This window comes from Schistocerca serialis, chromosome 7, assembly GCF_023864345.2.
Source record: "Schistocerca serialis cubense isolate TAMUIC-IGC-003099 chromosome 7, iqSchSeri2.2, whole genome shotgun sequence".
NCBI classification, from domain to species: domain Eukaryota; kingdom Metazoa; phylum Arthropoda; class Insecta; order Orthoptera; family Acrididae; genus Schistocerca; species Schistocerca serialis.
In genome coordinates, this window is record NC_064644.1 from 392,057,778 (window position 1) to 392,085,336 (window position 27,559).

General features: G+C 44.6%; 1 protein-coding gene across 1 annotated transcript in view; it reads left to right on the forward strand.

The window, feature by feature from the left end:
* The window catches only part of LOC126413121 (putative methyltransferase NSUN7), a gene marked incomplete at its 3' end in the record, with an annotated part of 334,534 nt that overhangs the window by 229,192 nt on the left and 77,783 nt on the right, over positions 1-27,559 (forward strand). The window contains exon 6 of the mRNA XM_050083013.1: positions 15,974-16,149. Within this exon, the coding sequence (XP_049938970.1) occupies positions 15,974-16,149 (176 nt within the window). The remainder of the gene's footprint in view (positions 1-15,973; positions 16,150-27,559) is intronic.

Here is a 27,559-nt window from a genome sequence, read left to right on the forward strand (position 1 = left end):
CACGGAGGCTTTCCGGCAGTCGTTCTTCCCGCGAACCATACGCGACTGGAACAGGAAACGGAGGTAATGACGGTAGCACGTAGAGTGTCCTCCGCCACACACCGTTGGGTGGCTTGCGGAGTATAAATGTAGATGTAGATGTAGAAATGAATCCGGCTCTTCTGTATTTGCATTCCACGAGAAAGAAAGTTAACAAGAAAAAGAGAACACGAGTTTTTCCAACTTCGCGGATTGCTTCCGAGACTAACTCCTGGCGAAACGATGCTCAGTGCATACAGAGATGGCCAAAATTTGGATACACCAGAAACTCAGCTCATTACCCTGTCTAATACGGTGTCGGAGAACCGCTGACGTTCAAAACACCTTTCAGTCGTCTCGGATTGGATAAATATGAGATCTGTACGATTTTCAGGGGAATCTTACGCCATTCTCCCCTAAGATTATGGCAAGTTCACGTAACGTTGAGTTGGATAGCGTTCACGCGCACTTCTCTCCAAAGTGGTGCACAAAGACTCAATAATACTGAGATCTACATCTACGTGATTACTCTGCTATTCACAATAAAGTGTCTGGCACAGGGTTCAATGAACCACCTTCAAGTTGTCTCCCTACCATTCCACTCTCGAACGGTACGCGGGAAAAACGAGCATTTTTCTGTGCGAGCCCTGATTTCTCTTATTTTATCGTGATGATCATTTCTCCCTACGTAGGTTGGTGCCAACAGACCTTCAAGCTGTCTCTCTAGTGTTCCACTCTCGAACGGCACGCGGAAAAACGAGCACTTAAATTTTCCTGTGTGAGCCCTGATTTCTCTTATTTTATCATGACGATCATTTCGCCCTATGTTGGTGGGTGGCAACAGAATGTTTTCGATATTGGAGGAGTAAACTGGTGATTGAAATTTTATGAGAAGACCCTGTCGCAACGAAAAACGCCTTTGTTTTAATGATTGCCACTCCAATTCATGTATCATGTCTGTGACACTATCTCCCCTATTTCGCGATAATACAAAACGTGCTGCCCTTCTTTGCACTTTTTCGATGTCATCCATCAGTCCCACCTGATGCAGATCCCACACTGCACAGCAATACTCCAGAATAGGGCGGACAAGCGTGGTGTAAGCAGTCTCTTTAGTAGACCTGTTGCGCCTTCAAAGTGTTCTGCCAATAAATTACGGTCTTTGGTTTGCTCTACCCACAATATTGTCTATGTGATCGTTCCAATTTAGGTTATTTGTAATTGTAATCCCTAAGTATTTAGCTGAAATTACAGCCTTTAGATTTGTGTGAAATATCGTGTAAACGAAATTTAGCTGATTTCTTTTAGGACTCATGTGAATAACTTCATACTTTTCTTTATTCAGGGTCAATTACCACTTTTCGCACCATACAGATATCTTATCTCAATCATTTTGCATGTCCCAGAATGACATTTTCACTCTGCAGCGGAGTGTGCGCTGATATGAAACTTCCTGGCAGATTAAAACTGTGTGCCCGACCGTGACTCGAACTCGGGACCTTTGCCTTTCGCGGGCAAGTGCTCTACCATCTGAGCTACCGGACTCACGGCCGGTACTCACAGCTTTACTTCTGCCAGTATCTCGTCTCCTACCTTCCAAACTTTACAGAAGCTCTCCTGTGAACCTTGCAGAACTAGCACTCCTGAAAGAAAGGATACTGTGGAGACATGGCTTAGCCACAGCCTGGGGGATGTTTCCAGAATGAGATTTTCACTCTGCAGTGGAGTGTGCGCTGATATGAAACTTCCTGGCAGATTAAAACTGTGTGCCCGACCGAGACTCGAACTCGGGACCTTTGCCTTTCCGCTGCAAAGTGAAAATCTCATTCTGAAAACATCCCCCAGGCTGTGGCTAAGCCATGTCTCCACAGTATCCTTTCTCTCAGGAGTGGTAGTTCTGCAAGGCTCGCAGGAGAGGTTCTGTAAAGTTTGGAAGGTAGGAGACGAGATACTGGCAGAAGTAAAGCTGTGAGTACCGGCCGTGAATCGTGCTTCGGTAGCTCAGATGGTAGAGCAGGAGGTTTCATATTTTGCATGTCATTTTGATCATCTGATGACATTACAAGACGGTAAATGACAGAATCCTCTGCAAACAATCTAAGACGGCTACTCAGATTGTCTCCCGTGTCGTTAATATGGATCAGGAAGAATAGAGGGCCTATAACACTTCCTTGGGGAACGCCGGATATTACTTCTGTTTTACTCGATGACTTTCCGTCTATTACTACGAACTGTGACCTTTCTGACAGGAAATCACGAATCCAGTCGCACAACTGAGGCGATACTCCGTAGGCACGCAGTTTGGTTAGAAGGTACTGTTTGTATAAAGCGTTTTTGTACTTATTTGCTGCGCTTAGCTTTTAAATAGTTTTTCTGGGAAAACCTAGCGTAGTTTTCGCGTCTCGTATTTCAGTGAGTGTTTCTTGATTATCAGAGTAGCTCATCAGAAGATTATCTTGGGAATTTGTCACCGTATAGAGTAGGGTAAACATAGTCATGTGTAGGGACTGTGGTTGTTGTGAGCGGACGCAAGGAGAATTGGCCACTCTTCGGGGGCAGGTGGAGGCTTTGTCTGTTAGGCTCATCGAGCTCGAGGCGCAGGCGTCGGCTCGTAGTGGCGTTGGGGCAACTGTGGTGAGACCTATGCCTACTTCGGTGGCCTTGAAATCACATGGAACCCCTGATGTCGCTGCGTCTTCCGGCAGTGAGCATCTTACCGGTCAGCCATCACTCCAGGGTGAATGGCGGACAGTGGTGGGCTCGCGCGTGCCTGGCCGAAAGGCGAAGGTGGGATCTGGCCGCGTGGCAGCTGCCTTACCCCTTTCCAACAGGTACGGGGTGCTTCCTAGTGGTGATGACATCGTTTCCGAGCCACCACAGGATGCCTCGCCTGTTGGGCCAGTGGCCGATTCTCCGGCAAGGTCCCGACAGTCACAGAGGGCGGGCCTATTAGTTATAGGGAGCTCCAACGTTAGGCGGGTTATGGAGCCCCTTAGGAAAATAGCAGGTAGGTCGGGGAAGAATGCCAGTGTGCACTCGGTGTGCTTGCCGGGGGGTCTCGTCCGTAATGTGGAGGAGGCCCTTCCGGCAGCTATTGAACGCACTGGGTGTGACCGGCTGCAGATAGTAGCACATGTCGGAACGAATGACGCCTGCCGCTTGGGTTCTGAGGCCATCCTTGGTTCCTTCCGGCGGCTGGCTGATTTGGTGAAGACAACCAGCATCGCACGCGGAGTGCAAGCTGAGCTTAATATCTGCAGCATAGTGCCCAGAGTCGATCGCGGTCCTCTGGTTTGGAGCCGTGTGGAGGGTCTAAACCAGAGGCTCAGACGACTCTGCGACTATAATGGTTGCAAATTCATCGACCTCCGTTATTGGGTGGAGAACTGTAGGGCCCCCCTAGACAGGTCAGGCGTGCACTACACACCGGAAGCAGCTACTAGGGTAGCAGAGTACGTGTGGCGTGCACACGGGGGTTTTTTAGGTTAGAGGGACCCCCCCTTGGGCGAAACGATAAAATACCTGACGGCTTACCAGAGAGGACATTATCATCGTTGATAAAGAACGTCCGTCCTCAGAGACCAAAAACAGGAAAAGTTAACGTAATATTGGTAAACTGCAGGAGTATCCAGGGCAAGGTTCCTGAATTAGTATCTCTTATTGAAGGAAATAGTGCGCATATAGTATTAGGAACGGAAAGTTGGTTAAAACCGGAAGTGAACAGTAACGAAATCCTAGACACAGAATGGAATATATACCGCAAGGATAGGATAAACGCCAATGGTGGAGGAGTATTTATAGCAGTAAAGAATTCAATAATATCCAGTGAAGTTATTAGCGAATGCGAATGTGAAATAATCTGGGTTAAGTTAAGTATCAAAGGTGGGTCAGATATGATAGTCGGATGCTTCTATAGACCACCTGCATCAGCAACCGTAGTAGTTGAGCGCCTCAGAGAGAACCTGCAGAACGTGATCATACTATTGTAATAGGGGGAGACTTCAATCTACCAAGTATAGAATGGGATAGTCACACAATCAGAACTGGAGCCAGGGACAGAGACTCTTGTGACATTATCCTGACTGCCTTGTCCGAGAATTACTTCGAGCAGATAGTTAGAGAACCAACTCGTGAAGCTAACGTTTTAGACCTCATAGCAACAAATAGACCGGAACTTTTCGACTCCGTGAATGTAGAAGAGGGTATCAGTGATCATAAGTCAGTGGTTGCATCAATGACTACAAGTGTAATAAGAAATGCCAAGAAAGGAAGGAAAATATATTTGCTTAACAAGAGTGATAGGGCACAAATCGCAGAATATCTGAGTGACCACCATCAAACGTTCATTTCTGAGGAAGAGGATGTGGAACAAAAATGGAAAAAATTCAGAAACATCGTCCAGTACGCCTTAGATAAGTTCGTACCGACTAAGGTCCAAAGCGAGGGGAAAGATCCACCGTGGTATAACAATCATGTACGAAAGGTACTACGGAAACAAAGAAAGCTTCATCATAGGTTTAAGAGTAGTCGAATCATAGCTGATAAGGAAAAGCTGAACGAAGCGAAAAAGAGCGTAAAGAGAGCAATGAGAGAAGCATTCAACGAATTCGAACATAAAACATTGGCAAACAATCTAAACAAGAACCCTAAAAAGTTTTGGTCATATGTAAAATCGGTAAGCGGATCTAAATCCCCTATTCAGTCACTCGTTGACCACGATGGCACCGAAACGGAGGACGACCGAAGAAAGGCAGAAATACTGAATTCAGTGTTCCGAAACTGTTTCACTGCGGAAAATCGTAACACGGTCCCTGACTTCAGCCGTCGCACGGACGCCAAAATGGAAAATATTGAAATAAACGATATCGGAATTGAAAAACAACTGCTATCACTTAGTAGCGGAAAAGCATCCGGACCAGACGAGATACCCTTAAGATTCTACAGTGATTATGCTAAAGAACTTGCCCCCTTTCTATCAGCAATTTATCGTAGATCGCTGGAAGAACGTAAAGTACCTAGCGACTGGAAGAAAGCGCAGGTCGTTCCCATTTTCAAGAAGGGTCATAAATCAGATGCGAATAATTATAGGCCTATTTCGCTTACGTCAATCTGTTGTAGAATAATGGAACATGTTTTGTGTTCTCGTATTATGACGTTCTTAGATAATACAAATCTCCTTCATCATAACCAACATGGATTCCGCAAACAGAGATCATGTGAAACTCAGCTCGCCCTATTTGCCCAAGAAATTCACAGTGCCGTAGACACTGGCGATCAGATTGATGCCGTATTCCTGGACTTCAGGAAGGCATTTGATACGGTTCCGCACTTACGTTTAGTGAAAAAAATGCGAGCTTACGGAATATCGGACCAGGTTTGTGATTGGATTCAGGATTTCCTAGAAGAAAGAACACAACATGTCATTCTTAACGGTTCAAAATCTGCAGATGTAGAGGTAATTTCGGGAGTACCGCAGGGAAGCGTGATAGGACCTTTATTGTTTACAATATACATAAATGACTTAGTTGACAACATCGGTAGCTCCGTGAGGCTATTTGCAGATGACACGGTTGTCTACAAGAAAGTAGCAACATCAGAAGACTCGTACGTACTCCAGGAGGACCTGCAGAGGATTAATGCATGGTGCGACAGCTGGCAGCTTTCCCTAAACGTAGATAAATGTAATATAATGCGCATACATAGGGGCAAAAATCCATTCCAGTACGATTATGCCATAGGTGGTAAATCATTGGAAGCGGTAACGACCGTAAAATACTTAGGAGTTACTATCCGGAGCGATCTGAAGTGGAATGATCACATAAAACAAATAGTGGGAAAAGCAGGCGCCAGGTTGAGATTCATAGGAAGAATTCTAAGAAAATGTGACTCATCGACGAAAGAAGTAGCTTACAAAACGCTTGTTCGTCCGATTCTTGAGTATTGCTCATCAGTATGGGACCCTTACCAGGTTGGATTAATAGAAGAGATAGACATGATCCAGCGAAAAGCAGCGCGATTCGTCATGGGGACATTTAGTCAGCGCGAGAGCGTTACGGAGATGCTGAACAAGCTCCAGTGGCGGACACTTCAAGAAAGGCGTTACGCAATACGGAGAGGTTTATTATCGAAATTACGAGAGAGCACATTCCGGGAAGAGATGGGCAACATATTACTACCGCCCACATATATCTCGCGTAATGATCACAACGAAAAGATCCGAGAAATTAGAGCAAATACGGAGACTTACAAGCAGTCGTTCTTCCCACGCACAATTCGTGAATGGAACAGGGAAGGGGGAATCAGATAGTGGTACAATAAGTACCCTCCGCCACACACCGTAAGGTGGCTCGCGGAGTATAGATGTAGATGTAGATGTAGATGTAGAAGATGCTTGTGAGGGACGGTGCCGATAACCTTAATAAGTCGCTCCTGTTTGAAGCTTGTACAAATATGTAACAAGCGAACGGCGTACTCGCCTTATTAGTAGAAGGAACTAGCTGTGCGCTCTCGACGACGATCTAACCGACACTGATGACGGGGGTATGCCAGAGTAGCTGCGTAGAAGTACGGTCACAAAAACTGTCCTGAACGAAGGGAGCTGTGTGGACAGGAGCCTTGTTGTCTTGCACCACAGCTTGGGCACAAATATTGTACTAAGGGATGGACCTGATCAGCCCATGGCAGTAATGCAACTCCAGAGAATACCAATGGGGCCCAAATGAGGCAATGCCTCGATGTGGCTGGCCAAACCATCACTGAATCTCCGCCATGTTTCACTCTTAGACGTAAGATCGGCCAGAAATTGAAAATAGTATGAAACAAGACTCATCCGACCAAATATCCTCCTTCCATTGCTCCATGTTGCAGCTTTATGGTTTTGGCACCACCATGCATTTATATCAGTGATGGGTGGTCGTGGAATTCCTGCTGGTCCTGCAATTCCCATCTTATAGAGCTACCTTCGTGTTGTTTTTATGCTGACCGGGTTCGCGAGTGTGACATTCAGTTCCATTGAGTTTTGCAGCTGTAGTCCTTTTATTTTTGGTGACAATCCTCGTCAATGACCGTCCATCACGATAACACACACTTTCGTCCGCGTTGTGACTTAGCGGATGATGTTTTTCCGCTTTCGCTGTATGAGGTATTAATCTTCAATACTGTGTCTCTTGAAACACCGAATATTTGGGCTACCATTGTTACAGTAGTGCCCACCATACGAGCAGAAACAATCTGTCCACGTTCCAGTCCTCTTAGCGTTGACATAATGGACTCACAACTACGCAGAACACTGTTCGAACCACGTCTGACACAACCTATTGAGGGCATTGCACAATGCCGTTCGTAGTCTAATACAACAGAGCCGCCACCTTCTGGTTTGCTTAGCTTATGCATTAATGTTCACGCTTGCATTTCTCGCGGTATTCCCATATTTTCGTCCAACTCCTGTACCTTTAAAAGAATACTGAAGTAGGATTTTGAATACATCATAAAGGAAACTTTCTGGCAGATTAAAACTGTGTGCCAGACCGAGACTCGAACTCGGGAGTTCGAGTCTCTGTCCGGCACACAGTTTTAATCTGCCAGAAAGTTTCATATCAGCGCACACTCCGCTGCAGAGTGAAAATCTCATTCTGGAAACATCGTAAAGGAGTTCGTCCGGAAATTGTGAAGACCAATACTAATATGAAAGACTGTAGATCAGCTTACAAACTGATTGGCGATACCCTCCCGTTTTTCGCTACTCGTGATTCGTGCAAAAGTTCGTTGTGCATTTTCTAGGTGCACTTCTGACCTATATGTCTCTTGGGACCAGACATTTGCAAATCTTTGGCGGAAAAAATCAAGGAATTCATTAACATGTTAAGTATGCCATGAGTATCCTGGGCCTGACAGCGTTCTTTTCGTTTAGGCAAAGTCAGTCCATGGGGACTGACAGCACACTTTTGGTTAAGAAGACGTCATTGCGTAGGAACGCCATTGTCTAGAGTAAAAAACAAATTTTTGAAGTTCCAGCATACTGATGGAAGATAGGGCCAGCAACCTTTTTTTTTTCCTTTATTGAGTTTCGATTCCCCCGAATGGGGCGGGCCGGCAGCAGCTTAGTACGCTGCTCTTCAGCCAACAGAATTTGTTTTAAAACAACGAAGATAATAAATAATGAAAGCAGGCAATGAAATTGGTGACTTAAACGGTAAAATGGCGGAAAATTCTGGAACTTAAAACATAAAACAAAGGGTTGGTGATGCTAATAAAATACACAGGAAGCAGAGAGGTAAAATAATAGACAGACAATTAAAAAACACGGCGACAGCCTGGTTTCTGTTTGCAAGAGATATAAAATTCACACCCAGTGACAGCATGATTTCTGTTCACAACACTTTGGAAAGACGCACAACACTGAACACTCACTTGAACACTGCACTAAAAAGTATGCAGAAATATGACACACCACAGCCGAGGGCAGATGGGGGGAACCTGGAGAGATGATGGGAAAGAAAACGGGGGAAGGAGAGGAAAAACGAAGTGGGGGGGGGGGGGAGGAGCCAACGGAGGACGTGGACTCATAAGAGTGGGGGGGGGGGGGGGGACTGGGCAGACAGGAGAGGGAGTTGGGAAAGGCAGAGGAGGGAAATGCAAAAGGAATCGGGGGGGGGGGGGGAGGAAGGGAGGCAGAGAGAGGGTAGGTGGGGAAAAAACAGGATGGAAGGAGGGGAAGAGGGAGCCCAGGGAAAGGACAGAGGAAAGGAGGGGAAGATTATCATCAGAGTTGATAGGAGGGATAAATGGAGGGAGAGAGGGCATCATCCGGGAGGGGGAGAGGGCCGGATTTTCTTCCGATATCCGTCATAGTTGCGTGAACAGTGATTTCCTTGTGGTGATTGCTTTCGGACCATTACGTCCATCTTCAAACCATGACCGTACATCAGTCGTCGTCAAACTTCGGCCTGCAGGTCGAATGCTACCGAATCAATTACTCGTGCTGCCCACGATTGTCAGCCGTATTTTATAATAGTATGCGTCTAGAAACTAACAGCCAAATTCACTGGCAGAGGGTCACTGCCGTATTAGTCGATATAATAGGTAGAACGTCTTACTGTTTGTCTTCCAGTATTGACAACCCGTGGAAGTTCGCTAGTGGATTCGTGAATGCGCGTTAGAGAGATTATCATCTTTAAATGCAGTTCCTATTTGTAGCAACGAACATGAAATTAAATTAAGCCTGTTCCAAAACAACGCATTGAGTAGAAGAAAAATGACCCTGAACACATATAGTAAACATTTATACACGTTTGTAGGCTTGCAAGGCAGTGAACCGCCTTGAAGAGAATTGCAGCGAATCTGTAGAAACTTCTGCAATTTAATTGTTTTACTAGTTTACAACGACGTGACTCAGTACCAAAATTATTTTAACCAAAGTTTATGCACGTATCTCATTTTGCATAATGCATTTAAATATAAGTACAGTTACTGTTATAAACCAACTAAACATCTGCTCACAGAGAGGACAAACAACACGTCGTCAGGCAATTACATTGTTACAACTGTGGGATTGCTGAGGTGGCATCTGTCTCAGAGATAAGTCGACACAAAATGCTCTGAATGGTGCCGACTTTTAACGATCAGTACTTGGGGCCGGAGGCCAATTTATAGCGCCCTTTGTGGAGTCTGTTTGGGATTCGTAATGTATTAATTTATGTATGTTACTAATTAATAATAAGACGAGTATATATGCGGGCCAAGTGCCGCTCAACAATGTCAGAATTGTCTCCTGAGCAAAAATGTTTGATGACCACTACTTTGGATTGTCTCTCAAAAGTTCAATCCTCGTCGACGAACCAAACAAAAATTTTAACAAAAATATTATGATCCTGGTGAAACACTGTAAGAGGCGACCAAAATGTTTTCGTTCGAAGGCCATACTAACCCATTGCCTACATTTTGGTGCTTATACACTCGCGTCAGAGTCGCGCTGGGTTGCATATTCAGTGCAGCAACGCCCCGAAACGGAAACTTTTTTATCGTCTCTTATATGTATTGATGGGTCTCTACGACCATTCAAAGGACGAATTACATTCAGGCAATACTTGAAACAAAAGAGACTCAAGCATGGCATCAAAATGTTTAAATTGTGGTACGATAGTAGATACTGCGATAGTTTTCGAATAGTAAAAAAAATACCACACCCACAAATGTTGTGATGAATTTGTGTCAGAATGTTCGGTTAAAACTTACGGGATATTAATGCTAGAGCCCCCTCAAGCCTAAGTGTCAGTAGGCGTTTTAGCTCGGAAGATGTGTCCCGCAGTGGGACACCAAGCGTCAGGAAGATGTTCTATACATCGACCACGGCATCTCAGCCAGGGAGTTTTTACTGAAGAAGACGCCAGCCGTGAAAACCTGCATTGGATGATTGTGTCATTACGTTTTCAGTAAAGGCCATACAATACTGTTAATTCATATAAACTTGTAGGTTTGGCAAGAAAGCTCGTAACAAAGAGCATGCATTTGGCTGGTACCGCTCGACTAAATCGCAAAGGAAAACCCAAAGAAACTGTAACAACCAAAATGAAACGCGGGGAACTGATTGCAAAAGAGAATAATCAGGGAATTACGGTCCTGAAATGGAAAGACAAAATAAACTTTTTGGTTCATTCCAGCAAACATTAGAGTGAAATGAGCAATGTTTATCTATATAAACGATTTGGGAGACAATCTGAGCAGCCGTCTTCGGTTGTTTGCAGATGACGGTGTCGTTTATCGACTAATAAAGTCATCTGAAGATCAAAACAAACTGCAAAACTATTTAGAAAAGGTATCTGAATGGTGCGAAAAGAGGTAGCTGACCAAAAAGAACGAAAAGTGTGAGGTCATCCACATGAGTGCTAAAAGGAACTCGTTAAACTTCGGTTACACGATAAAACAGTCTAATCTAAAAGCCGTAAATTCAACTAAAGACACCTTCCGTGTCAAAATTTGTACAACATCAGTTGATCGGTATGAGACGCTCACATCCGTGGGTTGTCAGTACTGCAAGACAAAGAGTAAAATATTCCCCCTCTCGTATCCTCTAACCCCGCAATGGCAGCACCGCTTAACCTCTATCCTTGAGGCAAACGGTTGGTTTTAATTAGCTCACGGCCGAATTTACCAATGTTAATTAAAGTTAAACACGTCTTAAAATATTACTGTCTCTGTAAATATCTTTGTTTGTTGCTGAGCAGGAAAACTTCACTCTTAAAAAGCTCTTACTTTTAGTGAGTTTTTGGATATGGCTGTTAGTTGCTAGATGCATTTTATTATAAAATAGAGCTGAGAGGCGCAGGCCGCAAGAATAATCGATTCGCCACAAAGCCATTGCCGCCAAAACAGAAAGCCCAGGAAAATCGGCTCCATGCTCAACGTGTTAAGGGCGTATGAAATAAAAATGAAATGTTTGCGTTGATATTTTGCTTTGGTCCAACAGAACTGACAACCATGAACTTCATAAATGCGACACAACTACGACCAGAGCTATGGGCCGCGAAAATTTCAAATGTTGAAATGTGTGTGAATTCAAATGGTTCATATGGCTCTGAGCACTATGGGACTTAACTTCCGTGGTCATCAGTCCCCTAGAACTTAGAACTACTTAAACCTAACTAATCTAAGGACATCACACACGTCCATGCCCGAGGCAGGATTCGAACCTGCCATCGTAGCGGTCGCGCGGTTCCAGACTGTAGCGCCTAGAAGTGCTCGGCTACCACGGCCGGCTGTGTGAATTCCTAAGGGACCAAGCTGCTGAGGTCATCAGTCCCTAGACGTGCACACTATTTAAACTAACTTATGCTAAGAACAACACACACACCCATGCCCGAGGGAAGGCTCGAACCTCCGGCGGGAAAAGCCACGCATTCCGTTACACGGCGCCTCAAACCGCGCGGCCACTACGCACGTTCCGCGAAAAGTAATGTACACAAAGACCGTAATGAACAAAGGACAGTTGGCAATTGGTTGCGTATATACATGGAAAACACTCATTAGACTGTTCATTACATTCAGGAAGTCATGTAATTCTTCTTCACTCCTATTGCTTAACAGTACTCAATTAGAGTAGATTACATTTTCATACTTAATTACATATTCGTCTAAATAAAAAGCTCCTGTGTCTGCGATTGCTGCTGAAACACTGTCTCCACGTACGCGTACACCATAATTACGGCCGAACCGCACAATAACCCTAGGTTGGGTGTGGGGCGGCGGTGGGGTGGGTGGACTACCGTGGCCTATTGTGGGGTTGTGAACCACAGAGGGCTACGACGGGACGAAGCCTCTCCGTCGTTTCTAGGTCCCCAGTTTAATACACAATACACAAATAAAAAGCTCTGTGAAAGCATCTTACTCTGGGCCGGGAGCAGGAAAATTCGCGGAAGGGGCTCTGACACCTGGAAAAACCGAACGTTACGCAGAGTGTCCCATGCTTTAAGAAAGCCGCCCCTCAGTACCAGATGCTAAAAGAAACAGAACAGGTGGTATGTCATGTGGTGACACTATGACCCCAGAATATGTTTTAATGAGCTGTGTGTGGCGGGGGAGGGGGGGGGGGGGTATGCCATCTTCGGCGTAGACCTGGAAGAATGCTTTTGCGGATGGAACGCTGGAAAGCCGGATTTCTTCGAAATACACAGACCGCTGTAGATAACATCTGAGAGTGCAATGAGGAACAGCACAGCTTTGGACACCTTTGAAGTTGTGGAACGTGACCACCGAGCTCAGGCACTGCTAGACAAAATGTTTAACACAATCTGAAAACCGCCATTAATGGTAACATAAACAATTCGAAGTGTGGAGAAAAACACGGCAGTGCTCACTGAGGTCCATCCTCATTGGCCACAGACAGAGACAGAAAACCGAACGAGGTGGCGCAGTGGCTAGCACAGTGGACTCGCATTCGGGAGGACAACTATCCAATCCCGCGTCCGGCCATCCTGATTTAGGTTTTCAGTGATTTCCCTAAATCGCTCCAGGTAAATGCCAGGATGGTTCCTTTGAAAGGGCACGGCTGACTTCCTTCCCCGTCTTTCCCTAATCCGATGAGACCGATGACCTCGCTGTCTGGTCTCCTTCCCCAAAACAACCCAACCCAACAGAGACAGAAAGACAGTGAGAGATAGTTTTGTCAGTTCCAGGTGCTAGGTAGCCCTTGTTACTAGTTACGCACGTGACATTGGGGAAAGGGAAGGAGACCAGGGTCTTTTCAGACAGCTTTCCACTGGTCGGCACTTGGAGTGTCTGTCGCTTAGCCCATCAAGTTACATGTTAAAAGAAAAATGTAGAGACACGAGTCTTCCTTGTAGAAAGCAGACAGCACAAAATCACTCTTCAGCCAAGTCTCATCTGCCAGGTGTCTTTTCACCAAACCCTCTCTACAGCCAGGTGTCTCTGCAGCTAGGTCCCTCAGTGAGCACTTGATGAGCTGGCGACTTAGGCATTTCTCTGGCTGATTCGAATTCAGGTGCATATGCAAATTGTTGCTACGAAACCAATAACTGATTTTGCCACTACTTCAGCTTCCACCTGCAGGTTAGCATGGTGAGATGTAGCAGCTATAGCGAGATGAGCTCAAGTCATTTTTATTGAGACACGGTAATTTCAGGCTTCATTCTGAAGACTTTTCAGGCGCAAGAGGTTCAATATATTTTAACTCGGGCCATAGATGCAAACGGATACCCTTTTATTGAACTTCCTGTTTTTAACCTTCAGAATACTAAGGGGGCAGGGGGTACTTGTCCCCACTTTTTGAAGACATTGTAATGCAGTTACGTATTTTATATTTTAAAATTTTGAAAAAAAAAGATTTCTTGTACTCGTTCCGTAATTGTTTTAATTTTTTGAGTAAAACTTAAGCCAAAATGTAAGTCCTAGTTGTGGGCCTGACTTTCACAATAAATGTCATATTCGTATTGTTAAGTTCAGGACTTTCTATGCTGTAGCATTCCTTTCTCTGTACAATCCAGATTTCATGGAAAAAAATGGCTCTGAGCGCTATGGGAGTCAACATCATAGGTTATAAGTCCCCTAGAACTTAGAACTACTTAAACCTAACTAACCTAAGGACATCACACACAGCCATGCCCGAGGCAGGATTCGAACCTGCGACCGTAGCAGTCCCGCGGTTCCGGACTGCAGCGCCAGAACCGCACGGCCACCGCGGCCGGCAGATTTCATGGAAGTATGAATCATTGCAGTGATACAGCGTGTGAATGTTACATTCATCTTTAAGTTTTGCACACTAGTGTGTTTAAAAGTTCTGGTACGCCCATATGGGAGTCCGACGATTGGCACGGGCGGGTCCTCAGGAGCCGACAAGCTAACAGTATCTACGCCGCCCCCGCTTCACGGCCCTTTGCTCTCGTCAGCAAAGAGAATTTTTTCTCACGACTAACACTATTGCGACAGACACTGATCTATACAGGTGGTCCTAATACACTACTGGCCATTAAAATTACTACACCTCGAAGATGACGTGGTACAGACGCTAAATTTATCCAACAGGAAGAAGATGCTGTGATATGCGAATGATTAGCTTTTCAGGGCATTCACACAAGGTTGGCACCGGTGGCGACACCTACAACGTGCTGACATGAGGAACGTTTCCAACCGATTTCTCATACACAAACAGCAGTTGACCAGCATTGCCTGGTGAAACGTTGTTGTGATGCCTCGTGTAAGGAGGAGAAATGCATACCATCACGTTTCCGACTTTGATAAAGGTCGGATTGTAGCCTATCACGATTGCGGTTTATCATACTGCAACATTGCTGCTCGCGTTGGTCGAGATCCAATGACTGTTAGCAGAATATGGAATCGGTGGCTTCAGGAAGGTAATACGGAACGCCGTACTAGATCCCAACGGCCTCGTATCACTAGTAGTCGAGATGACAGGCATCTTATCCGCATGACTGTAACGGATCCTGCAGTCTCGTCTCCATCCCTGAGTCAACAGACGGGGGCGTTTGCAAGACAACAACCATCTGCACGAACAGTTCGACGACGTTTGCAGCAGCATGGACTATCAGCTCGGAGACCCATGGCCGCGGTTACCCTTGGCGCTGCATCACAGACAGGAGCGCCTGCGGTGGTGTACTCAACGACGAACCTGGGTGCACGAATATCAAAACGCCATTTTTTCGGATGAACCCAGATTCTGTTTACAGCATCATTATCGTCGCATCTGTGTTTGGCGACATCGTGATGTACGCATATTGGAAGCGTGTATTCGTCATCGCCATACTGCAGTGTCACCCGGCGTGATGGTATGGGGTGCCATTGGTTACACGTCTCTGTCACCTCTTGTTCGCATTGACGGCACTTTGAACAGTGGACGTTACATTTCAGATGTGTTACTACCCGTGGCTCTACCCTTCATTCGGTCCCTGCGAAACCGTACATTCCACCAGGATAATGCACGACTGCTTGTTGCAGGTCCTGTACGGGCCTTTCTGGATACAGAAAATGTTCGACTGCTGCCCTGGCCAGCACATTCTCCAGATCTGTCACCAATTGAAAACGTCTGGTCAAAGGTGGGCGAGCAACTGGCTCGTCACAATACGCCAGTCACTATTCTTGATGAACTGTGGTATCGTGTTGAAGCTGCATGGGCAGCTGACCCTGTACACGCCATCCAAGCTCTGTTTGACTCAATGGCCAAGTGCATCAAGGCCGTTATTACGGCCAGAGGTGGTTGTTCTGGGTACTGATTTCTCAGGATCTATGCAGCCAAATTGCGTGAAAATGTAATCACATGTCAGTTCTAGTATAATATATTTGTCCAATGAATACCGGTGTATCATCTGCATTTCTTCTTGGTATAGCAATTTTAATGGCCAGTAGTGTATGCTACCCCAGCGGTAGAGTGCGCCCTCTGCTTTTTGGAAGGCCGCAGGTGTTGCTATTGTTGCTGTTGTGTGCGCAGGACCGCACGTTCTGCCTGGGCCCGTCCGCAATGGCGCGCACGCTGCGGAAACTGGAGCTGCGCGGCTGCGTGGCTCAGACGCACATCAACTCGGCGCGCACCACCGCCTACCTGGCTGCCCTCCTCTCAGACGACGACAGCGTCCACAAGCTGCTCGCCTTCGGCGCCGGAGACAGGTCTGCCGCTATAGCACCACTCCACGGAGGGCGGGCTGGCCGCGCTGCAGCCTTTGCACTGAAACAATTACAATCTGTATAAAAAAACATGTAAACGTTGATTTGTACAGTACCGTAAATCTTCGAAAGTTCTTCGCCGATTGCTTCGTAACTTTGACACAACATTGCTTTTGAATATTCTCGTGTTTCTGTATACTATTTTTAAAAAGGTATTATACAGGGTGGACCATCAATCGTGACCGGGCCAAATATCTCAAGAAATAAGCGTCAAACGAAAAAACTACAAAGAACGAAACTCGCCTAGCTTGAAGGGGGAAACCAGATGGCACTATGGTTGGCCCGCTAGATGGCGCTGCCATAGGTCAAACGGATATCAACTGCGTTTTTTTTAAATGGGAACCCCCATTTTTTATTACATATTCGTGTAGTACGTAAAGAAATATGAATGTTTTAGTTGGATCACTTTTTTCGCTTTGTAATAGATGGCACTGTAATAGTCACAAACATGTGGCTCACAATTTTAGACGAACAGTTGGTAACAGGTAGGTTTCTTAAATTAAAATACAGAACGTAAGTACCTATGAACATTTTATTTCCGTTGTTCCAATGTGATACATGTACCTTTGTGAACTTATCATTTCTGAGAACGCATGCTGTTACAGCGTGATTACCTGTAAATACCACATTAATGCAATAAATGCTCTAAATGATGTCCGTCAACCTCAATGCATTTGGCAATACGTGTAACAATATTCCTCTCAACAGCGAGTAGTTCGCCTTCTGTAATGTTCGCACATGCATTGACAATGCACTGACGCATGTTGTCAGGCGTTGTCGGTGGATCACGATAGCAAATATCCTTCAACTTTCCCCACAGAAAGAAATCCGGGGACGTCAGATCCGGTGAACGTGCGGGCCGTGGTATGGTGCTTCGACGACCAGTCCACCTGTCATGAAATATGCTATTCAATACCGCTTCAACCGCACGTTGGAAGTACATCGCAATTCTATCATGCAGTGAAACATCCTGTAGTAACATCGGTAGAACATTACGCACGAAATCAGCATGCATTGCACCATTTAGATTGCCATCAATAAAATGGAGGCCAGTTATCCTTCCTCCTATAATGCCGCACCATACATTAATGCGCCAAGGTCGCTGATGTTTGATTTGTCGCAGGCATTGTGGATTTTCCGTTTCCCAATAGTGCATATTATACCAGTTTACGTTACCGCTTTTGGCGAAAGACGTTTCGTCGCTAAATAGAACGCGTGCCAAAAATCTGTCATCCTCCCGTAATTTTTCATGTGCACAGTGGCAGAACTGTACACGACGTTTAAAGTCGTCGCCATGCAATTCCTGGTGCATAGAAATATGGTACGGGTGCAATCGATATTGATGTAGCATTCTCAACATCGACTTTTTTGAGATTCCCGATTCTCGCACAATTTGTCCGCTACTGATGTGCGGATTAGCAGCGACAGCAGCTAAAATACCCACTTGGGCATCATCATTTGTTGCAGGTCGTGATTGACGTTTCACATGTGGCTGAACACTTCCTGTTTCCTTAAATAACATAACTATCCGGCGAACGGTCCGGACACTTGGATGGTGTCGTCCAGGATACCGAGCAGCATACATAGCACACGTCCGTTGGGCATTTTGATCACAATAGCTATATGTCAACACGATATCGACCTTTTCCGCAATTGGTAAACGGTCCATCTTAACACAGGTAATATACCACGAAGCTAATACCGTCCGCACTGGCGGAATGTTACGTGATACCAGGTACTTATACGTTTGTGACTATTACAGCGCCATCTACCACAAAGCAAAAAAAGTGGTCCAACTGAAACATACACATTTCTTTACGTACTAAACGAATATGTAATAAAAATGGGAGTTCCTATTTTTTTAAAAAACGCAGTTGATATCCGTTTGACCTATGGCAGCGCCATGTAGCGGGCCAACCATAGCTCCATTTGGTTTTCCCCTTCAAGCTACATGAGTTTCGTTCTTTATAGTGTTTTCGTTTGATGCTTATTTCGTGAGATATTTGGCCCAGTCACTATCAGTGGACCACCCTGTATACACTGAAGAGCCAAAGAAACTGGTACAACTGCCTAATATCGTATAGGGCCCCGAGCACGCAAACGTGCCGCAAGGCTGCGTGGTATGGACTCGACTAATGTCTGAAGTAGTGCTGGTGGGAACTGACACCATGAATCCTGCAGGGCTGTCCGTAAATCAGTAAGAGTACGGGGGGTGGAGATCTCTTATGAACAGCACGTTGCAAGGTATCCCGGATACGCTCAATATGTTTGGTGGCCATCGGAAGTTTATAAACTCAGAAGAGTGTTCCTGGAGCCACTCTGTAGTAATTCCGGACGTGTGGGGTGTCGCATCGCCCTGCTGGAATAGCCCAAGTCCTCTCAATGCACAATGGACATGAATGGACGCAGGGTAACAGACAGGATGCTTACGTACGTATCACCTGTCAGAGTCGTATCTAGACGTATCAGGGGTCCCATATAATTCCAGCTGCACCCGCTGCTGATATGCAGGGTCCACGGATTCATGAGGTTGTCTCCATACCCGTATACGTCCATCCGCTCAATACAATTTGAAACGAGACTCTCCGACCAGGCAACACGTTACTGTCGTCAACAGTCTAATGTCGGTGTTGACGGGCCCAGAGGAGGCGTAAAGTTTTGTGTCGTGCAGTCATCAATTGTACATGAGTTGGCCTTCGGCGCTGAAAGCCCATATCGATGATGTTTCATTGAATGGTTCCCACGCAGACACTTGTTAATGGTCAAGCATTGTAATATGCAGCAATTTGCGGAAGGATTGCACTTCTATCACGTGAATAATTCTCTTCAATTGTCGTTGGTCTAGTTCTTGCAGGATCTTTTTCCGACCGCAGCGATGTCAGAGATTTGATGTTTTACCGGATTCCTGATATTCACGGTACGCTCGTGAAATGGTCGTACGGGAAAATACCCACTTCATCACTACGTCTGAGATGCTGCGTCCCATCGCTCGTGCGCCGACTATAACACCAGGTTCAAACTCACCAAGTTTTGATGACCTACCATTGTAGCAGCAGTAAACGATCTAAGAACTGCGCCAGACACTTGTTGTCTTATATAGGCGTTGCCGACCGCAGCGCTGTATTCTGCCTGTTACGTATCTCTGTATTTGAATACGCATGTCTATACCAGTTTCTTTGGCGCTTCAGTGCAAATAATATGTATAAAGGTAAATCCTTATTACCAATAATCTCGAAAGATTCTCTACCGGTTTACTTCAGATTTTTACACAATACTCTAATGAACATTTGGATAGACATAGGCTACATATTTTAAATCTACACTGATCAGCCAGCACATTATGAGCATCGACCTGCTTCAATATAAACTCATCCAGGCTATAGAAGCGCCACCTGGCGGGGAATTACTTCTAGTCAGATCCAAGCACGGTGCATGTAATAATAGTGAGCGTGCTGTCCATGTGTAGAATGGGAAGCGCGGTTACAGATTATGATGGCAGGGAGGCATGACATGAACATTTCGGAAACTGCTGAACTTACCGAGGGTTCGGAGAGTGCTGTAGTGAGTGTCTTCAACACGTGGCGAAAAAGGTGAAAACACGTCCAGACGTCGTAGACTGGACGGGCCGGTAAAACAGGACAGGCGGCAAACTGTGGCGGAACTAACATCAGACTTTAATGCTGGGCAGAGTGCGAGTGTCTGAACACACAGTGCGCCGGCCGGGGTGGTCGAGCGGTTCTAGGCGCTACAGTCTGGAACCGCGCGACCGCTACGGTCGCAGGTTCGATTCCTGCCTCGGGCATTTATGTGTGTGATGCCCTTAGGTTAGTTAGGTTTAAGTAGTTCTGAGTTCTAGGGGACTGATGACCTCAGAAGTTAAGTCCCATAGAGCTCAGAGCCATTTGAACCATTTGAAGACACAGTGCACCCAACACTCCTAACAATGGGCCTCCACAGACGACGACCCATGCTAGTGACAATGTTAATACCACTACATCGGCATCTACGACTGAAATGGGCACGTGACAATCCATGGGTCCAGTCCAGTGGAGATCGTGCAAGGTGCCATGACGGCCGAGGAGTATCGTACACTGGTTGCAGACCACGTACACCCCTTCATGACGATCGGCAGTGGCATTTTTCAACCAGATAACGCGCCACGTCACAAGGCCAGGAGTGTGATGCAGTTGTTTGAGTAACACTGTAGAGACTTCCAATTGATGTGCTGGCCACCTAACTCGTCAGACCTGAACCATATCGAACAAATCTGAGATGTGATTGAACGTGGTGTCAGAGCCCATCGACCCCCTCCCAGAAATTTACGGAGTTAGGTGACTTGTGTGTGTAGATGTGTTGCCAGCTCCCTCCAGCTACCTAGCAAGGCTTTATTGCTTCCATACCACAAGGCATCGCCACTTTTATCCGTGCGAAACGTGGACATACCGGCTATGAGGTAGGCGGTCATAATGTTCTGGCTGATCAGCGTACGTAATAAATCAAAATACAGGGTGGTCAGGAACAGTCTCAAGAACTTGTAACGGTGTAGCAGGCTAGGTCGTGTTGAGAAACAGTTGTTAAGAAAAACTTCGGTGATTTGCGCCGTTTCCGAGTTAATTAGCATTGAAGTTAGTTAGCCAGGCCGTTGTGCGCGCAAATTCAAGTTGCCCACCAGAGATGGTATCGTCAAGCGTGTGCTTCACTTAGTTTCCTAAAACCGAAGAAGCGGGCGATATAAAAATTGGACATGGGGCAGTAATAACGATCGAACCTGAGCCAAAGCCTGAGTAGTGTCGTCCGATGTCATTTACGCTATGAGAACAACTGTCATTAATTCCATCTGGCAGTCCACTTGAATTTGCGCACGCAACTGCCTGACTGGCTAACGTAAATACTAATTAACTCGGAAACGGCATAACGTATCGAACTTTTTTCTGAACAATTATTTCTCAGCACAGTCTAACCTGCAACACCATTACAAGCTTCTCATACTTTCTGATCACCCTGTAATATATAAACGGGAGACATTATTACCAAAAAACCTTAGAAAGTACTCGACAGATTTATTTCAAATTTTTACACGCTACTGTAATAAGCATTTGGACACGTACAAGCTATATATTTTAATATATACAATAAACAAATAAATGAATATATAATACCTTTATGTTGTAGGCAAACAGGGAATTTGTGTTTATGGTTTATCACTTATGATTAAAATACTACTACAGAATCTGAATTTGCAACAACAATAACAAGACTCAAGGCCAGAGAGAGGAGGGAAAAGGAGACGGATAGAAGAGTGGGAGGAAATGGACACAGAAAGCAGAAGATGAACAGAGAGAGGTCCGAGGAGGAGGTGGAGAGTGAGGGAGGAGGCGAAGATGGACATAAAAAGGGGGTAGGAGGTGATGGATAGAAAGAGTGGAAGAGAGAGGGGGCAGTAGCAAATGGAGAGGGGGGGGGGGGAAGGAGAAAATGGACAAAGAGAAGGGCGAGGAGGAAAGGACCGTGGCAGGTTGGTGAAGAAGACTACAACGTATATCCCATATATTTCCTTACAAATTTTTTTTCTTTTCCTTCTAACGAGACTGAGCCGCAGAAAATATTGACTGGAAACAGGTAGGTTCCATAGAAAACATTTAGGAAGAAAAATATGAGAGTATGTTTATGCCAATATTATAGTGATGCCATTTATATTTTCTTTATTATGAGGATGATGTGATGGCGGATACTTATCTCAACCTGCTGTGGTAAGTATTGAGAGTATATAATCTGAATAAGGATGTGAAATATCTATGTGTAAAAGAACTGATTTGATGTGGGTTTTAGGAGATGAGTGGAATCTTTTCAGCAAGGTGAGAGTGGGTCCGAGTCTCCACATCTGAAGGCATAGGTAGAAAGGTTATCGATCCAAATTACACACGGGAAGACAGAGAGAGTTTGGAGTTGAAGGTAATGTAGGACGTCCTGTCACAGGCACACCAGCAGGTAGGGGTTTTCAAGGTTTGGGAGGGTGGACTACGGGATGTTCCGTCTCATGATTATGGAAGATGCAGAAGAGGCGAAGGCTTTTGGGGAAATACGGGTACAGGATGCGAACGGGAGACGGTTGTCGGATACAGAAAATGAAAGCGTGCGCAACACTCCAGGATTTAGAGGGAACAATAAAAGTTGGAAGTATTGTTTGTTTCATGGTATGTCATTATAGGCAGCCCACTCAAATAATCAGAGAATAAGAACGTTTATACAATTTGACAAGAGCATGTTTTCTGCATGAACGAGGAGAGAAACTTGGAATCGATTTTAATTCAAGCATCGTGAAAACCGATACGAGAGCCTCTTCCATATTTTCATGCAGGACTGTGTACACAGGTACCACGGTAATGCCAACTATGGACGCTTTATCTTTCACACTTAATCGGTGCTCCTCCAAATCAAGTCTCTCCTGACATGATGACCATGTTGTCTTACCGGCTGGTGCGAGGCCGAAATCGTTTTGGTTCATTGCCACACGACCTTCGGCTTTCTTTGAACTGCCGCACCCACGGACGTACGTCCTTCACAATTCTCACTTAACTGTTGATGAAGTTCAATGGGTAGCAAGTGGAGGAAACGTATGATGCTGCGCTGTTCTTGTGCTGAGTACGTCACCATTTCTAGCCTCAAAATCGCTCCTCACTCTCGGCGCAGCCGCTAGTGCCCTGCGTTACAATGGACCCATTGTTGCTCGCATATACAAAGAATGCCCGCGTGACAAATCGCGTGTTTCTATCTGCTTCCTATGCTGAGAAAAAAATTCGACGGCCGTAGAATTCGAATGCCCGCCGAGCCAATGCTGGTTGCAGGAGGCGTCAAAATACAACGCGTACATATCAGAGCTGGATGTTGGATTAACGATTAATAGAAAAGCAGCAGCGTTGCTGGAGGCTGGTGACATTGCAGTTAAAGCTCGTTGCACAGGAAAAAGAGGCCTGTGGACATAAGCTCACCTGCGGCTCTAGCCCCAACAGTCTTGAATGCTAAAATGTTCCTTCAGAATCAGCTCTCAAAATCGGGCGTTAGTCTGTATGACCATTTGAGTGCTTTGATAAATAAAATACTTTCAGAGAAGCCAGAAAACATAATGGAAGGATTTGAAGAGTACAGCCGAACCTTGAAAGAAAAATGGTTCAGATCAGCTGCAGATTGTCTTCAGGACCAATATATCACTCGTAACTATCTAGATTACACACAGATGCTCATCACGACCAAAATTTGTGACTTATAATGGTACGGTCAAAACCATATCAGATCGTTAGATTCGATTACCTTAAACCAAAAAATACTAATTTCAGAATTTTTTCGCGTCACATTTGATCTGATGGCATTTTCAAGAATGTAAAGAAATTTTATCAAGCGATATCATACGTATACGTTCGATTTTTGGAATATAGTTAAATAATAGCTTTAAGACATCAAAAACACGTTTCTCAGACCCCTGTAGCATAGCACAAACGTGGGAAATCATTTGGTAAAATAAAAAATGAAAACAAAAGCAAAATCTTAGCAAACCGTCTGAAAATCTGTTAATTTTCGTCGATTAATGGGCAAATATAATTTTTCAGAAGAAAATATGAGCACCTTCCATTTTGAGGCGAAGACATTAAAAAAATTACCGATCGGTAGGAAAGCATTACGTTAGAAAACTGGTGGATGTGATAAGTTGTCCAGATGCAGAAAAAATTGGTCTGATACAAATTTAGTGCGACACCGTACTAATCAGATAACTTTTCGACACTCAAAAATCATTACCAGATTAAGATGTATGAAAGATAATGTTGTAAACCAATGAATAAGCTGCACCCCTCAAATTCTGCTACGAATAATAAAGAACTTTTTAAACAAATTGCAAAAAAAATAAATTGGGATAAAGTTCTGAATATACAGTTTATTCAAAGACAAAAAATTGAACGCCTTTAATCATTCTCGGACTCATCAACATTATAAGCATCACCAAAATCGCTCTCTAGGTCATTACTAGTATCTTCTATGCCTTCTTCTGAAAAACATATATAGTTTGTCAAAATTACTCATTTCTTTATAAAAATCTTATAGTAAAATTCATGTCAGCTATACCTTTTGTGGATGTCGATCTTCCTCTAACATAATGTCGCTTATTTCTCGTAACTGCCTACCTGATAATAACGAAATTTCGAAAGCTGTGGGTTTTGCATCTGTAAGATTTTTCGTGTGAGCGTTGCTCCACATTTACGATATATATGTTATTTTCAGTAAACGCTATTTCAATTGTGTTTTACACGGCGATAGGTAAATCCAGATTTAGAGCTGCAGAAGAATGTTCACTATTCATTTTATATGCTTGCGTAAAAATGTTTAATCCAACCGAATTGACATCAATAATTTTTTTCGTCGTTCAATCTACACGTGAATTCTTCTAAGACGTTTAGCACTTTTCCATTGTCAGAAGTATATCTGCCAAATATGTAAAGCTTCTTCCCTCTTGCGAGAGAATGCAGGACTGCAATCGCAGCCAGCCGTAGCATGAAAAGCAGGTAAAGATTTTGCTAGAGCAGTGCGATTGTTAAACACAGACTCGAAACATCAATGTAACGGCGGGAATTACAAATGCCAGCATCAGTCCGAATCTTTAAGAAACTTTTTACGAATTCCATATTCCCAAGTTTAATAATTAAAATATCAGATGTGAATATTGAGTAGATACTCGACCTCGTTAAGTAATTTGACAAATAACAATCTTAGTGTTTGCTTCCTCGTGTTGCTGACAAGATCTTCATTAATTCTTTGAGTAACATATTCAACCCAGTATTCGTAGCACTTGTCGCGATTATAGACGGTGTTGTTCGCGATAATCTGTGCCATGACCTGTTGTGACCCAATATTAAATAAAGATCCGACAGAGCTTTTTTAAATTTTATATTTTTCAATTCGTCTGCGAAATCCGGGGATCTAACTTGTTGCGATCGTGAGATATGAGTCGAGGGACAAGAACTTCACAAGTAGATAGTAGCTCTCAACATAGAGGGCGCTGGAACGTTATTTTCGTTTCTAGAAGTATAGGCGACTTCGAAAATGGCTGAAAACAAACATTTCCGTAATAAAACGACAGAATCTGTGAACATTTTTAATATCAGACGTATTGTGATTTTTTTTCTGACGTAAGAGAAATGGACCCCCGCAGAACTGTGATATTTTTGACCATTACTGACCACATAGTCGGATTCAGGATCAACTGCTCTGATGATTTTACGATTGTAGGGCAGCAACTTGAGTTAATCAATACAATTGAAAAACAGCTGAATTTGCGAATTTACTTTTATTTACTTGGTGACTGGTTTCGGGTCGGGACCCATTTTAAACATCATCCAGATAATCAAATTGGTATTTCGCAAAATATAAGAACCATGTAAGATAACAAACATATACGTATAACAAAGCGCTAATAAATTAACACTCCAGAGCATACAGAGTGTAGAGCATACAGATAACTCTGGAGGTGCAGTCAGTATGGTCTGTACTGTTCATTTGCACTTTGTTTTACATATGTGTTTGTTACATTGACATGGCTCTTATATTTTGGACGATATCATTTTGACTGTCGGGATAATTTGAAAATGGGTATCGACCTGAAACCAGTCACTAAGTAAATAAAAGTGAAATTCATAACTTAAGTTGTTTTTCGGTTGTACTGTCTAACGATTTTGTGCGGTTTTAGCCGTAAAACGATGAGACACGGTTTTTGTCGTGGGCTCTCATACTATAACTTCCGGAGGCGATTCTTAAGCTGAATGATTTCTTCTTCTTCTTCTTCTTCTTCCGTATCCGTATGCACCAATTATATCTTCCCTCCCCAGTAATTAGCAACGTAGGTTGCTTTGTCATTGACTTTCAAAACATCGTCTTTAGTGCATGTTATAGACATATCTGTGCAAATCAATAGGTGGTCCAAGTCCTGTATTGCTCCGCATTCACACCTATCGATATCACTGTAGCCCCATTTAAATAGGTTTGATTTGCACCCAGTTACTCCAGTGCGCAGCCGGTTTAATGACCTCCAAGTTGGAAAAGGTAGTTGAAATCCTGCAGATCCCTCTCAAGTAGTTCCATTGTGGAGTGTGGCACCATTTCTTCCCAGAGAGAAAGCCGCCTTGCGACGGGCTTGGTGGCGAGCTCTTCAGTAGTTTCAATGAAACTCCTCCGGGATTTCAGCCAGACACGTTGTTTTCGGTGCATATGCATCGGGTGTCGAGGATCATTCTTTTGTTTTGATCTTTCGATCTCGGCGGCTACTTCTCTGCGGATAGTGGGTGGTGCTATGCCTATGATGGGATAAATTTTGTCGTTAGGAGTTGGTTTGAGGCATCCTGTGGCAATACGTACAGTTTCGTTTGCGGCGACGTCAACTTGCTTAGTGTGAGCAGAGTTCCTCCAAACTGGCTGAGATACTCAGCGCCAGACCCGTGGTGCGCAAAACGTGTGGTTGAGCTCCCGACGATGAACCTGTTAGCTTCCGCAGTATACTGTTCCTGGCACAGACCTTTTTTTTTAGTACTGTGACAGTGCTACTTGAAAGTAAGCGCTCTATCCAATCTTACTTCCAGGCATTTTGGGGTGTTTGTATGTTTCAACTCTTCCCCTTGCCACATGACTCAGAGTTTCCGTTTGGCTTGTTTGTTCCTAAGATGGAAGGCGGATGCTTGAGATTTACTAGGGTTTGGTTTGAGATTATTGCCTTCTTAGTAGATAGCAAGTTCTGTTAAGGCTCCTGTGAGATTCTCCTCCACTTCTTCAAAAGTTTTATCCTGTGTGGCCACTGCTGCATCATCGGCATAAATGAACATTCGTGTCTGGTGGCTGATGGGAAGGTCATTCGTATAGATGTTAAATAATTTTGGAGACACTACCCTGTGCAAGTCCATTTTTCTGTGTCCTCCATCGGCTGTTTTTAGATTGTAAGATTGCAAAAAAATGGTTCAAATGGCTCTGAGCACTATGCGACTTAAGTTCTGAGGTCATCAGTCGCCTAGAACTTAGAACTAATTAAACCTAACTACCTAAGGACATCACACACATCCATGCCCGGGGCAGGATTCGAACCTGCGACCGTAGCGGTCGCTCGGCTCCAGACTGTAGCGCCTAGAACCGCACGGCCACTCCGGCCGGCTGTAAGGTTACATAGTAGCGTCTGTTCTGTAGCATGCTTTGCACGAACATAGAAAGAGTGTAGTCCTTAATGACATTATACACTTTCTGGGTAAGCAACTTATGGTTAACTGTGTCATATGCGGCACTGAGATCCGGGAATGCGACCCCAGTTACTTCAGCTGAATGATTT